This window comes from Chelonoidis abingdonii, chromosome 1, assembly GCF_003597395.2.
Source record: "Chelonoidis abingdonii isolate Lonesome George chromosome 1, CheloAbing_2.0, whole genome shotgun sequence".
NCBI classification, from domain to species: Eukaryota; Metazoa; Chordata; order Testudines; family Testudinidae; genus Chelonoidis; species Chelonoidis abingdonii.
This window is the reverse complement of record NC_133769.1, coordinates 256065452-256078937: the sequence shown is the minus strand read 5'-3', so window position 1 is coordinate 256078937 and position 13486 is coordinate 256065452. Positions and strand designations below refer to the sequence as shown.

Sequence of the window (13486 nt, the reverse complement as noted above, 5' to 3'; positions counted from 1 at the left end):
CACTTATGAAACTGGAAGTAAGAAATGCTATTAGGAACATGTTAGTATTCTAACCTCACCACTGAATAATAGCATCAAGACCAGAAGTTGTCAAAATGGTGGGAAGAATCTGGGTGAATGCTGGACAATCCAGCTTTTCCCATACCAATGACTTCCTAAAACTAAACTGAAGTCAATGGGACTAGTCACGTCTTTAAAGTTAAGCATGTGCTTAAATGTTTACAGGCTCAGGGCACAGATAAACATCTGAAACCAGGAAGAAGAGAAGGGAGAAGACTCTAAGTTTCTATGCCTTTACATAATTTTGTTCAGAGTTTAGATATGAAGATGATGGGTATCCAAGAAGTACCTTGGGGGGTGGTGGGGGTGGTTATATAATTTACACACTATCTAGTGTGCTAGGTGCATCAGATGGATATAAAGATAAGGTCTGTATTGCTAAAGAACTATATAAATAGACAACACACAAATAAGGGAATGCATTAAAGGGGTAATGATGAAAAATGATGTGATTTAAATAGTAAGGTGTAGCACATGCCTGGGTTAGTTCCATGATTTTGGAGGGGCAATCCCTTCGGTGAATTGAGCAGGGTGGAGATGGTAGTCCAGGGTTTAAAAGGGCTTTTATGGGTTTCATAAGCCTGCTGTCCTATCCTATCAACACTGCAAGAGATCATGGTCTTTATATAACAGTGTAAAGGGGCAACTGTTCTATTGCATTTGAATATTTTTAAATGAAGTACAATAAAGCATTTTGAAGTGCAGTGGTGAAAGACAGCAGATCACAGGATTGCAGAAAAATTCTAAGGAGGTGAAATAGCTATATTTTTGTCTTTAAATTTCATTTCAGGGATCCTCATCATGATGTCCATGTGTAACGAAGTGCACGTGTATGAATACATCCCTTCAGTCCGACAAACTGACCTTTGTCACTACCATGAACTATACTATGATGCCGCTTGTACCTTAGGGGCTTACCATCCACTACTGTATGAGAAACTGCTGGTGCAGAGGATGAACAAAGGTTTGCAGGATGATCTGTATCGGAAGGGGAAAGTAATCTTGCCAGGGTTCAGGTCTGTAAAGTGCCAGGGACCGAATTACTTCCCACACTTGTAAAAGTGAATCGTTCAGAAACAATGTGCAATAAGGTACTACTGTCGTACTATAAACAACAAAGGAATACTTGAAAATGTATCTTAGACCAACCTAGTCTTGAGTCTATAAACTGTAATTAAGTAGCAGGCATGAGATTTTCTTCCTTCCTAAGCCTGAGTATGTATAACTGCTTTGCAAATAGTTAAAGAAAAAAAGCTTCGCTGGTGAAAGGTGCAAAGGCACTGTTAAGTAGAAATACAATGTATTGTTGTGGGCATGACCTGTCAGAAAACATCAGAGGTACAGGCGCCACATGTACTAGATCCCGCACTTAAAAAAAAAAACAAAAACTTAACACAGAGCTGTCTGCTGAGAGATGGATGATTTCTCATCATATCACAGGATTTTCACATTCCTCCACTCTCAAAATAAAATAATCATGGTTTTGAACTGGGCACGCTGTGCGTATAATGAGCCCGATTCTCATTTATACAAAGGTCCCTTTACTCCATTTGACAAGGTAAACAGGCTTTAAAGTGAATGTAAATGACCAATGTAAAGGGACCTTCCTAAATGAGAATCAGGCCCAATAGCTAGTCATTGTATTAAGGTAGTTTGTGCAGCCAGAAATTAACAAGTGATATTTACTCACTTTTAAATGGATATTACTGTACACACAGCCAGGTTATTTAAATAAAGATAGTATGACTGCACATATCTGTCATGGTCCATGCAGATGCTGCATTCAGGCAAAGGGTGAAGAGAAGAGAATCTTCTTTCTTCAGAAAGCACTCATTCTGCCCTCATTCAGCGTGAGCAGAAGACCAGCAAGAGGGCATAGGTGAGACTGAAATGGTGCATGGGCTTTCTGCCTGGGGGCAGTTTTCCCCTCTGTGCACATATGTAGATATACACTCCAGGGGAATGGAGACAATGTGCTCTGCTTGCACACATACATTTGAAAGCGAGCTGTAAAAAACAGATTTCTTACAAGGACATTATTCAAAAAATGTAGGTCTGCCTTTTCCAAGGAAATAAGCATTTTGGATGGGGAGATTTCAGAAATTAGTTGTTTGCCTATTTTGTTGTAAGCTAAGTTCAATTAATTTATTATTGCTTTTTTTAAAAAGCACGGCATTTTGTGTTTTGTTTTTGTGAGGAAAGACAGGATGTCAGTATTTTTTAATTCAGAATTATGAAGTCTGTATCCTGGAGACATGGTAAAGCCTTCAACAATCTTACTATGGCTTACACACTGAGACAATCTCATAATTTCATTGTAAAAACACAGCATGGATATTCTCTAAACCACTTCTAAAATCCACCGGGATGTTAATGCATTTAAAATGTTTTCTCTGACAAGAGTTCAGTTTCAGGCTGGAGGGAGGTTAATGTTCTTGTTTGCTTTTTAAAATTTGGTTTTGCAGTGAGCAAAATTCAGCAGGAGCGATTACGTACAAGAAATCATACATATCCTGTCCATATCCATTCAGCAAAAAGGTGATTGGCTGGTAGAAACACTGTTATTAAAACAGTGGAGGGGAAAAGCATATTTTGCTATTGGCTACTGAGAGATAGCTGGCGATGGAGAAAACCATGTTAATGTATTTTCTGTCATCTTTCTTTTTAAAAATCAGTGATTTTCAATCTTTCTTTCTTTTTTGGATCCCCTAAAAAATTTCTACTGGAGGTGTGGACCCCTTTGGAAATCTTAGACTTAGTCTGTGGACCCCAGGGGTCCATCCACCACAGATTGAAAACCACTGATATAAATATAAATCAGAAGAATTTTGTAATTCTCCCATCCAACCTTTCCTGCTGTTTTTCCCCCCATAAGAGCAGAATTAGTTTACTGCACACACTTCACCGTCTTTTTGCAAGTTGTCATTATCTCGGGCTTTGCAGTCCTTCTAAAATTCTTCCTACCTGCCAGCAAGTGTGTTCATGTGATCCAGATAACCTTGTGTTGATTGGATAGGTATGTTCATAATGCATTTTTTCATACTGCCAAATGGACAGCTTTCATTAATTTCAGCCTTAGTATCTGGATGCATTATATACTGATTTTGGAAAACACTTTATAATAATATTTTATGTCTGTTTTTGTTCTTAACAGTATCCAGTCTTAGTAGTGCTATATAACCTACACAGGAAAAAAATACTTTTCCCCTATATTTGTTTCACTTCATTCACCTTTGTGAAACACATTAAATGGGATTTTTTCTGCATGGGCAGAGTGGCACTTTTTCATACAGTGATCTTAGTATCAGATCAGGGTTTTCCATGTGCCAGGTTCAAATTGGATTAGCTTCTACATCTTTCAATAAATAGAGTTGATCATATTTCCAATACAAATGAGTAAGTCACTGTGCCATATGCAGAAGTATCTCAGACTCCACAAAATAGCATGCCAGTTTCCCACTCATTTGCCCATGCGAAACTCAACTCTTGTTTGCATCGGGAATTAAAAAAAGCTAACTAGCAATACTCACAGTTGTTCATAACAATAGGATTGCGTTGTATTACACTCTAGATAGTCTGTCATCATGATGCAGCTTGTACGCAGCCCTATGGACTCTAAAGAGTCCCGTAAAGAGAAGTGTGAGGCAGTGTTCTTAGCACTCCTGTTTAAATGAAGTGCCACCTTTTAAAGTTCTCACACAGAACTGGGGACACATTCATGAAATGTATTTTATACGCTAATCTTACATGCACATCCTTTTTTGTGTAGTAATAGTGCACACTCAAGGCACCTGAGCAGAAAATCTTTCTTGGCCATGTGCAAATGCCAAGAAACATTCACCTTTCCCTGGATTATATAATTATTTAAATTGGTGTGGCTCTTTCATACACCCTGTCATCTGTCCTAATTCTATCCCTGTGTATATTTTAATTCACCACCCATATGGGTGTTATATCTTCACGCCCTAGCTTAGCTGTGCTAAGTGCACCAGCCTCTTCCCCAAAAGGAGGCCAGTGGGAAGCACAGGGTCTAAATCATCCCAAGAAGAGAGGGCCTTAAGATAGCTTCCAAATCCTCGTTTCCCCTGTGATATCTCATTGTTCTACAAACGCAGGCATCTTGACAATTTAAGATTTTTCTCCTCCCACTCCTTCTATCTTATTTAAAAAAAAAAAAAAAAATTCAGTACAAGTTCAGCTGAGTCTGATTTGCTAACTGAGAATTCAGCTGCAGTTTTACTTCTGGATGACAGGAGGCCAGCAGGGGGAAGCAAAGGGCAACATGAAGAGAGCTATAGAACTGCTTTCACCAGCCTTCCCTCCCTGCATGCTGCCTCCCTCCTGAGCTTTGACATTCTTTGCTTTTACGGGAGGCCACTGAACTTTTTGGGTGTGTGTGTGTTTTTTGTTTTAAACTTTTGAGAGTAGAAATTGTGTATCAAAAATCCATACAATTCAGTTGCATTTAAAAGAGTGGATGAATGTGTATTAGGTGTTCAATAGACATCTGGATAGCTTTTTAATAATGGTAACTGATGACTGATGTTTTATATATACATAAGTGACGTGTAATACATTTCCCCATCCAAATCCTTCATCAGTATTTTAGGGTGCGATCTTGTCACCCTTATATGTATGTAACTCGCACTTGAAGTGAGTGGGAGATTTGCCTGGGCAAGGCCTACGCGCTCCTGAAACATAATGACACAAATGCTCAAGTTAGACTCATCCCCCTTGTATGCCTCTAGAGTTACAAAAGCCGAGTTGTTGTGCACTGATGGTGTATGATTAAGAGGTGAGACGGCTGCACTTAGGAAAAAAAAAACACCCACAAAGCTTGGGTAAATCTGCCGAACTTATGTTACTTTCGGTTTGCTGTGTTTTCCACTGTGAATTATGCAGCTTTTTCAACATGTGGTGGCTATAGTGCTTTATGCATGATGCCTTTAGATGGTTAAATCAAGGTATTCTTCTGTTAATTCCAGAGAAATTATGAAAGTTTTGACTCATTTTGAGCCACACATTTTTAAGGGGGAAAATGTTCCCGATATTCCATTGTTTCTGTGGTTCCAAGGCTTCCATGGCCCTCATTCTCCACATGGTTACACTGTTTAGTGCCAGTGTAACTGTTAGTGAAGTTACACCAATGTAACAGATTTGTTTGTGGTCAATGTATAATTATATTGATCTACACACATGGGGCTGGTCTACATGCTAAGCTCAAATATTTAGCTAAATCAGTGCAACCTATTGGTGTTGACATTCTTTTGTTTCAGATTAAGAATTCCTTCTTAATTCTGTTTGCATCAATTTCTTGCCAAATGAAGCAAAATTGAAATAGTTCATTTTTAACCGTGAGTGCCATGTTAAGAGGTTGCACAGATTTAACTCAATCTGTTTAGGAACAGTTTGAATTAAATGGGTGCTCAAATTGTGTCTAGACAAGGCCGTACATGGTTGCTTTTGTGTTGGTCTCCCTCTTCACTAATGCTCTCATAAACCGGGAAATGCTATTCAGACACTGATACAAACTTACGATGAAAGTAATGTTAAATGTGTTGTCTGTGAAAGTGTCACTTTGAGTTCTTTCCCTTCGTCTACAATCCATAGATATGCTAGATTTGTTTTTTGAAGCAGATTGTGAAATGTCACTAGAGAACATATACAGATTTCCTGAATGCTATCCTCTCCAGTGTGAAGAGGATACCTGATTTAACTGTTTGAACTTTAAAGTAGCCCATGTCTGGGCATGCCTCTCACAGGCTTATTTAATTAAATGAATTTTGACACTCTGAATTTCTTCTCTTCAACTTGGCAATCAAATCCAGAGTTTTGTTCTTGAAATATCAGCTGTGTAGAAGTCTTTCATGTATCCATATCATCTCATCCTCTGTGAAATGTAGTCATTGAACTATTCAAATATGGAAGACTGTGTAATTTTTTAATAGCTTTGAGAATTATTTTGTATGATTTTTTTAAATGAATGTGTACTCTTCAACAAATTAAATCTTGAGATTTTACAGGAGTCACATTTTTAAACAGTGTTTGTATACATTTTAACACTTTTCTATTTTCTATTTTGATTTTGTATATTTTTATGTATGCACAGTGTACAGATTTTTGCTGTAAATAAAACATTTGTTTTCATTTATTTAGCAGCACTGGTCCTTAACTTGAATGGATGAAATTGCACGTGACATGAAATGAGGATGTTACTGGTCAGCTCTACATAGTGAGGAGACCAAGATCTTGAATTGAAATAGAAGTAGAGGCTGACAAGTAGCTTGTTTTATTAAAAATGGAAAACATACAATGTAAGTGGATTGGGATACAGAGCAGTAAAAGGGATTATGGACTAAATGGTTGCTATAAACCACTGATCAATAAAAGGATGTGGGATGACTGTGGACAGACTTCATTCAGTGACAAGAATAGGGAGAATACACAGACACCAAGGGCTTGTGTACACAGGGAAGTTGGCTGGCATCTCTCTAGTGGAATTATTATTTCAGAATCAAGTCACTGTTATGATAGACTAGAGCATCCTCAGGAGCCATTATGCTAGCATAGCTATAGAACAGTTTATTTCACTGTAGCTGTGCTGGTCAATTTCTCTGCTTAGACAAGTCCTAAGAAAAGGCTGCACTCTAGTAACTAGATGCTCTATTCAGAATGTTGGCAAATTTCTGTTGAAGTGAAAGTTTTGCCTTCTCAAGAAATCATGTCCTAAAGTTAGTAAAACAAAAATTTTTTTACACAGACCATAATTTAAAAATGAAGAATGAACTACAAAAGGGAAAACATAACTGCACAGACACTTAGGGGATAAAATACAACATTGTGCACCCACCAGTGGCCTGAGCCAAAGCCCATTGAAATCTATGGGAGTCTTTCAGCTCGTAAAGAGCTTTGGCTCAGGCCCCTAATTTAGAGAGGTGGACTAATCTAGATAGCCTGTATTTTTTGCATCTCAGAAAGTTCCTATTTACTAGGCATGGTCAAGTTGTGAGGAAGTCAGTTAAACAGAAGTGTGGTAGATGTTGGATTGTTGTTAAGATAACCACAAAGCCATTACAAAGTCAGAATCCCACCTTTTATTATACCATGTACTTGAGAGGAGTGTGCACATGTGGAACCTAGCCAATTTCACTTTTTCAGAAAGGAAACGTAGTCATTTACACTTACCACACAACATGAAAGTAAGTTAAGAGGCCTTTTTTGTTTAATTATACTCTGATAGCTAAGGGCTGAACAGAACAAAATATTCTTTTGAAAAACTTGATTTGAAGAAGGCTTCCCCTTTCAGGCCCTTCAGGTTAACTTGACTTGTGTTTTTTACCTGTATTTTTTCACAAGATCACTGCATTCTTCATGGTAAAATGAACCTAGCAAATAGGAGGCATTGGAGGGGGAGATTCCCTGCTGAAGAAGAAGTGAGCACTAATTCTTGGGGTGAGTGGGCAAGCTTGTTTGTCTGGTTGGTTTTTCTTTTGGCTTGCTTAAAATTTACAGTGTGGCTTGTTAGGAGTTGTGTGTAAGGGGACAGTTGGAGTCAGGGCCAGGGGTTTACTCGCTGCTACCTGAGCAGGCACTAGCGAGGCTCTAGCCTCCTGTCCTCTGATCCTTCATCGCCCTTGATCATCCCTATGGTTACCCTGCCAGTGTGTTAATGAGGGGGCAAGTCTGACTTAGGAGAGAATGGCCTATGCTAAGTGAACAGGATAGCACACAGGGGAGTTTGAGAAGGAGTTTGTAGAAGGGGAAAGAATAAAATCAGCAGGGTTTGGAACAGCTGTGATGCCAGTGCCAACACTGCTCCTGGCTCCTCTACCTGTGTCCAGACAGAGAACCTGACCATGGATGCCGCTACCCAAGTCCTGGTGTGGATTTGCAGAGACTGTGGCCTGCATTTCCCCAGGCTGGGGAGACCATCCAGTGTGAAAGGCAGGGCCGGCTCCAGGGTTTTTGCTGCCTCAAGCAGCAAAAAAAAAAAAAAAAAAAAGCTGTGATTGCAATCTGCAGCTCTACCGCCGTCGCTTCAGTCTTCGGCGGCAATTCGGTGGCTGGCCCTTTGCCCCGAGAGGGAGTGAGGAACCCGCCACCGAATTGCCGCTGAAGACCCGGACGTGCTGCCCCTCGCCACTGGCCACCCCAAGCAGCTGCTTGCTGGGCTGGTGCCTGGAGCCGGCCTGATGAAAGGTGTCTGCTGGTGGAATCTCTTAGGAAACAGGTGGGAGAGCTACAGGAGGAAGTGGCTAGGCTAAGGAGCCTCCGTACACATGAGGAATTCACTGAAAACATGAAGGTTGAGGAAGCATTCCAGCTAGAATGGACTGCAGTAGTACCACCAGGGAAGGAGGAAATGGCTCCTTCACAGGGAGAAAACTGGCTGGTGGCAACTTCTGGCAGCAGGCAGTGCTCCACACCTGCTCCCAACCCACCATGCATAGAAATAAAAAATGGTATGCTGCCCTGGCCATGTCGGATGAGGAATCTCCCCCAGAGGTGGAGAAGCAGAAGCCATGTACCCCCACAGCTGGAAGGATCCTGACCACTACTGCCAAGCGGAAATGGCCAGTGACTCCCTTCTAAGGGAGGCAGAAGCATCGAGCTGCTGACCTCACCTGGCATCCCAAGAGGTGTGCTGCCTGCCAGAGGCCCATATTTGAGATCTTATGGAAGGATTGTTGAGGATCATCTCTGGCCCTCTGACTCCGATCCTGCTAATCCACCTGGGCACTAATGGTACTGCGAGGTCTGTCCCTGAGCAGACCAGAAGTGACTACAGGGCTCTGGGAGTAAGGGTGAGGGAGTTAGGAGAGCCGGTGGTGGTCTCATCAATCCTTCCAGTCAAAGGTAAGGGCCCAGACAGAGACAGATACATCCTGGAGGTGAATGTCTGGCTGCGAGGATGGTGTTGCCAGGAGGGCTTCAGCTTCCTTGACCATGGGATGCTGTTCAGACAAGAATTGCTGCTGAGCAGAGATGGAGTCCATCTATCAAGAAAGGGTAAGAGTATCTTCAGGTGATTAACAGAGTGAGGCAGGCTTTAAACTAGGTTTGACAGGGGCAGGAGACAAAAGCCCATAGGACTGTCCAAAACATGGAGACTTTGGTGAAGGATTGGAATATGGTGGGGGGAACATGGGCAATCACAGCTGGGACAAAGGAGACGAGGGAATATATAGGTGAAATCTAACAAACATATTAGATGTCTGTATACTAATGCAAGAAGTATGGGAAACAAACAGGAAGAACTAGTAAATGATCACAATTATGACATAACTGGCATCACAGATTTTAACTTGATGGGATAATTCACATGCCTGGAATATTGGCATAGAAGGATACAGCTTATTCAGGAAGAACAGGCAGGGGGAAAAGTGAGAAGATGTCTTATGTATAAACTTGCCCTGAGGTTGAGATAGAAGTGAGAGGCAGAACTGTTGAAAATCTCTGGAAAAGAATAAAAGGGGTTAAAATTAAAGTGATGTCAGAATCTAATACAGACCACCTAACCAGGAAAAATAAGTGGATGGGGCTTTTTTTAAATAGGATTCAGTGGTGATGGGGGACTTCAACTACCCAGATATCTGTTGGGAAAATAATACAGAAGGGCACAGATTATCCAACAAGTTATTGAAATGCATTGGAGACCATTTTTTATTACAGAAGGTACAGAAGGTGGAGAAAGCAACTCGGGGAAAGGCTATTCTAGATTTGATTCTGACAAACTGGGAGGAACTGGTTGAGAATTTGAGGGTGAAAGGCAGCTTGGGTGAAAGTGATCATAAAATGATAAGAGTCCACGATCCCAAGTAATGGTAAGAGGGAAAACAGCAAAATAAAAACAATAAACTTCAAAAAGACAGACTTCAGTAGATTCAGAGAACTGGTAGGGTGAGCTCCCATGGGAAGCAAGTCTAAGGAAAAAAGAGTTCAGAAGAGTTGGCATTTTTTTAAAGAGACATTATTAAGGTTGCAAGAGCAAACTATCCCAATGGGTAGGAAAGATAGGAATTATGGTAAGAGATTACCCTGGCTTAATCAGGAGATCTTGAATGACCTGAAACTCAAAAAAAAAGTCCTACCAAAAATGGAAACAAAGTCAAATGATGAAGAATGAATATAAAGCCCAACACAAGCACATAGGGACAAAATTAGAAAGGCCAAGGCAACAAATAAGATTAAATTAGTTAGGGACATAAAGGGTAAAAAGAAAACATTTTACAAATACATGAGAAACAAGAGAAAGACCAAGGACTGGATAAGCTCATTACTCAGTGAGGAGGGAAGGACAATAACAGAAAATGCAGCAGTGGCCAAAGTGCTAAATGACTTTTTTTGTTTCAGTTTTTACCAAAAAAGCAGGGATTGAATGACTAACATAGCGAACAGCTGTATAAATGGGATCTGAGGCTAAGACAGGAAAAGAACACGTTGAGAATGATGTAGACAAGTTGGATGTCTTCAAGTTGGCAGGGCCTGATGAAATACATCCTAGAATACAAAAAGAACTGGCTGAAGAGATCTCTGAGCCATTAGCAATTATCTTTGAGAACTTGTGGAGGACAGGAGAGATCCCACAGGCTGGAGAAACGGCAAATACAGTACCTAGCAAAAGGGGAATAGGGAGAACCCAGCGAATGATAGACCAGGCAACTTAACTTTGGTACTCAGAAAGATATTGGAGCAAGTAATCAATTTGTAAGCACCTAAGTAATAAGGTGATAAGTAACTGTCAACATGGATTTGCCAAGAACAAATCATGTCAAACCAACCTAATAACTTTCTTTGACAGGGTAACAGGCCTTATGGATAGGGGGAAAGCAGTAGATGTGATATATCTTGAGTTTAGTAAGGCTTTTGATACTCTCACATGACTTTCTCGTAAGGAAACAAGAAATATAGCCTAGACGAATCTACTATAAGAAGGGCGTATACAGTGGGTCTGGTTCTATTTAATATTTTCATAAATTATTTGGATAATGGCAAAGAGAGTATACTTATAAAGTTTTCCAAGCTGGGAGGGAGTGCAAGCACTTTGGAGGACATGACTGGAATTCAAAATGGTCTTGACAAACTGGAGAAATGGTCTGAAATAAACAGGATGAAATTCAATAAGGACATGCGAAGTACTTCATTTAGGAAGGAATAATCAATTGTACACTTACAAAATGGGAAATGAGTAGGAAAGAGTACTGCAAAAGGATCTGGGAGTTATAGTGGATCACAAACTAAATATGAGTTAAGAATGTAACACTGTTGCAAAAAAGTGAGCATTATTCTGAAATGTATTATCAGGAGTGTTGTAAACAGCAAGACACATGAAGTAATTCTTCCACTCTATTCAGCTGGAATATTGTGTCTAGTTCTGGGCATCACAATTCTGGAAAGATGTGGACAAACTAGAGAAAGTTCAGAGTAAAACAACAAACATGATCAAAAAGTCTAGAGAACATGACTTACAAAGAAAGATTGAAAAAAATAGGTTTGTTTAGTCTGGATAAGAGAAGACTGAGGGAGGACGTGATAACAGTCTTCAAGTATGTGAAATGTTGTTATAAAGAGGAGGGTGATAAAGTGTTTTCCTTAGCTGCTGAGGTCACGACAAGCAGCAATGGACTTAAATTGCAGCAAGGGAGATTTAGGTTAGACATTAGGAAAAACTTTCTAACTGAAAAGGTAGTTAAGCACTGCAACAATTTTCCTAGGGATGTTATAGAATCTCCATCATTGGAGGTTTTAAAAAGCAAGTTAGACAAACACCTGTCAGGGATGGTCTAGACAATACTTAGTCTTGCCCTGGTGCAGAGGACTGGACTAATGACCTACTGAGGTCACTTCCAGTCCTACATTTTTGATTTATTATTTAAATTCCATTGTTTCATAAGGTGATACGTGGTGATCTTATCTTATTGTGTGGGGCTTAACCTGCAAACCTGCTGGTCAACTATTGAGAATCCAAAATCTTGTGGATTTCTACAGCTTTGGCACTAGTCACAGAGTAGGCCCTTTAGCTCATATGTGAAAATTCCATTTCCCTTAGTCTGCAGGGGACCTGCACTCATCAGCTGTCTGCATGGTGGGCTGAGGGCCTCCTGGGAGGTGCTGAACATTGTCCACTCAGGTTGACTTCATTGGGAGTTGAAGGTCCTCAGCTCCTCACATGCTTGGCCTGACAGAGCCTGGGATCACTTGAGCACTATTTGCTTTTATCAGGTAGATCAGAGTAAATGCAGTGATGTGGAGCTATCCAGGATTTCAGCAGAAAGTTGAGACCCATCAGGAAAGACAACATGTCTTAACCCACTCTGTGCTCAGTGATGATGGCTGCAGAAGGTGAACCACTACCTTTCTGATGACATTGCAAGGAAAGGGAGGTAACTGGTGTAGATGTCCTGTGTAGATTTCATCAGAGTCAACTGAACTACTGTATGCTGTAGAATGGCTGGTAGTTTGTCTTATTTGAAAAAGGCACTGATGATCTAATTTATTAATGGAAGTCAGAAGTTCTTTACTAGACTTTAGCAGCCATGAAGAGCTAGTTCTGTTTTACAGGTGGTGATGCTGGACATTCCTTAGAACTTTCAGGATCTCTTGTTTGGTAATTAGTCCAAATTTCATCATAACAGATGGTAGCAGACATTCCTCATACTGAGGTGGTTACTTTTATCCCAGCAGGATCCTGTCTGGATTTGATAATTTTTGTTTAGGGAGTAGACCAAGAACTTCTTGTGGTAAGTAGGACTTGGATCTGGGGTCATGTGTACGTATTTTGCATGAATAATCCAAGAGTTTTAAAAGGAGCTTGCTGGACTGTTGATGGTTATTTTCAAGAAGTTGTGGAACACTGGGGAAATTCCAGAAGACTGAAAGAAAGTTAATTTTATGCCAATTTTTAAAAAGGGTAAATAGGATGATCCAGGTAGTTAAAGGCCTGTCAACCTGACATTGATACTTGGGCAAGATAATGGAGTGGCTGATAAGGGTTTAGATTAGTAAAGAATTAAAGCAGGGTATTATAATAAATAAATGCAAATCAACATGGCTTTATGGAAAATAGATCCAATCAAACTTACTTTATATCTTTTTTTACGAGATTAAAAATTTGGTTGATAAATGTAATAGTGTTGATGTAGTATATATAGACTTCTGTAAGGCATTAGACATGCTTCTGCTCAAAATCTTGATTAAAAAACTAGAATATAAAATTAACATGGCACACGGAGATTGATTCTTGGCCTTATGCTATTTAACTTTTTTATCAATTAGCTGGAAGAAAACATAAAATCATCACTGATAAAGTTATCAGATGACACAAAATTGTGGGAGTGGTAAATAATGAAGAGGACAGGCCATTGATTCTGAGGCCTGGTCTACACTACGCATTTAAACTGATTTTAGCAGCATTAAACCGATTTAA

At 40.0% G+C, this 13486-nt stretch overlaps 2 protein-coding genes across 3 annotated transcripts in view; one reads left to right on the top strand and one right to left on the bottom strand.

Moving 5' to 3' along the window:
- Window positions 1-4807, top strand: part of ST6GAL2 (ST6 beta-galactoside alpha-2,6-sialyltransferase 2) — a 266985-nt gene extending 262178 nt beyond the window's left edge. For both annotated transcript variants that reach the window (XM_075061314.1, XM_032787744.2), the window contains one exon: window positions 851-4807. In XM_075061314.1, coding sequence (XP_074917415.1) covers window positions 851-1119 — 269 coding nt within the window. In that variant the 3' untranslated portion in view covers window positions 1120-4807. The remainder of the gene's footprint in view (window positions 1-850) is intronic.
- LOC116829118 (pinopsin-like) overlaps window positions 1-13486 on the bottom strand; it is a 111301-nt gene that overhangs the window by 1507 nt on the left and 96308 nt on the right. The gene's annotated exons all lie outside the window — the stretch shown is intronic.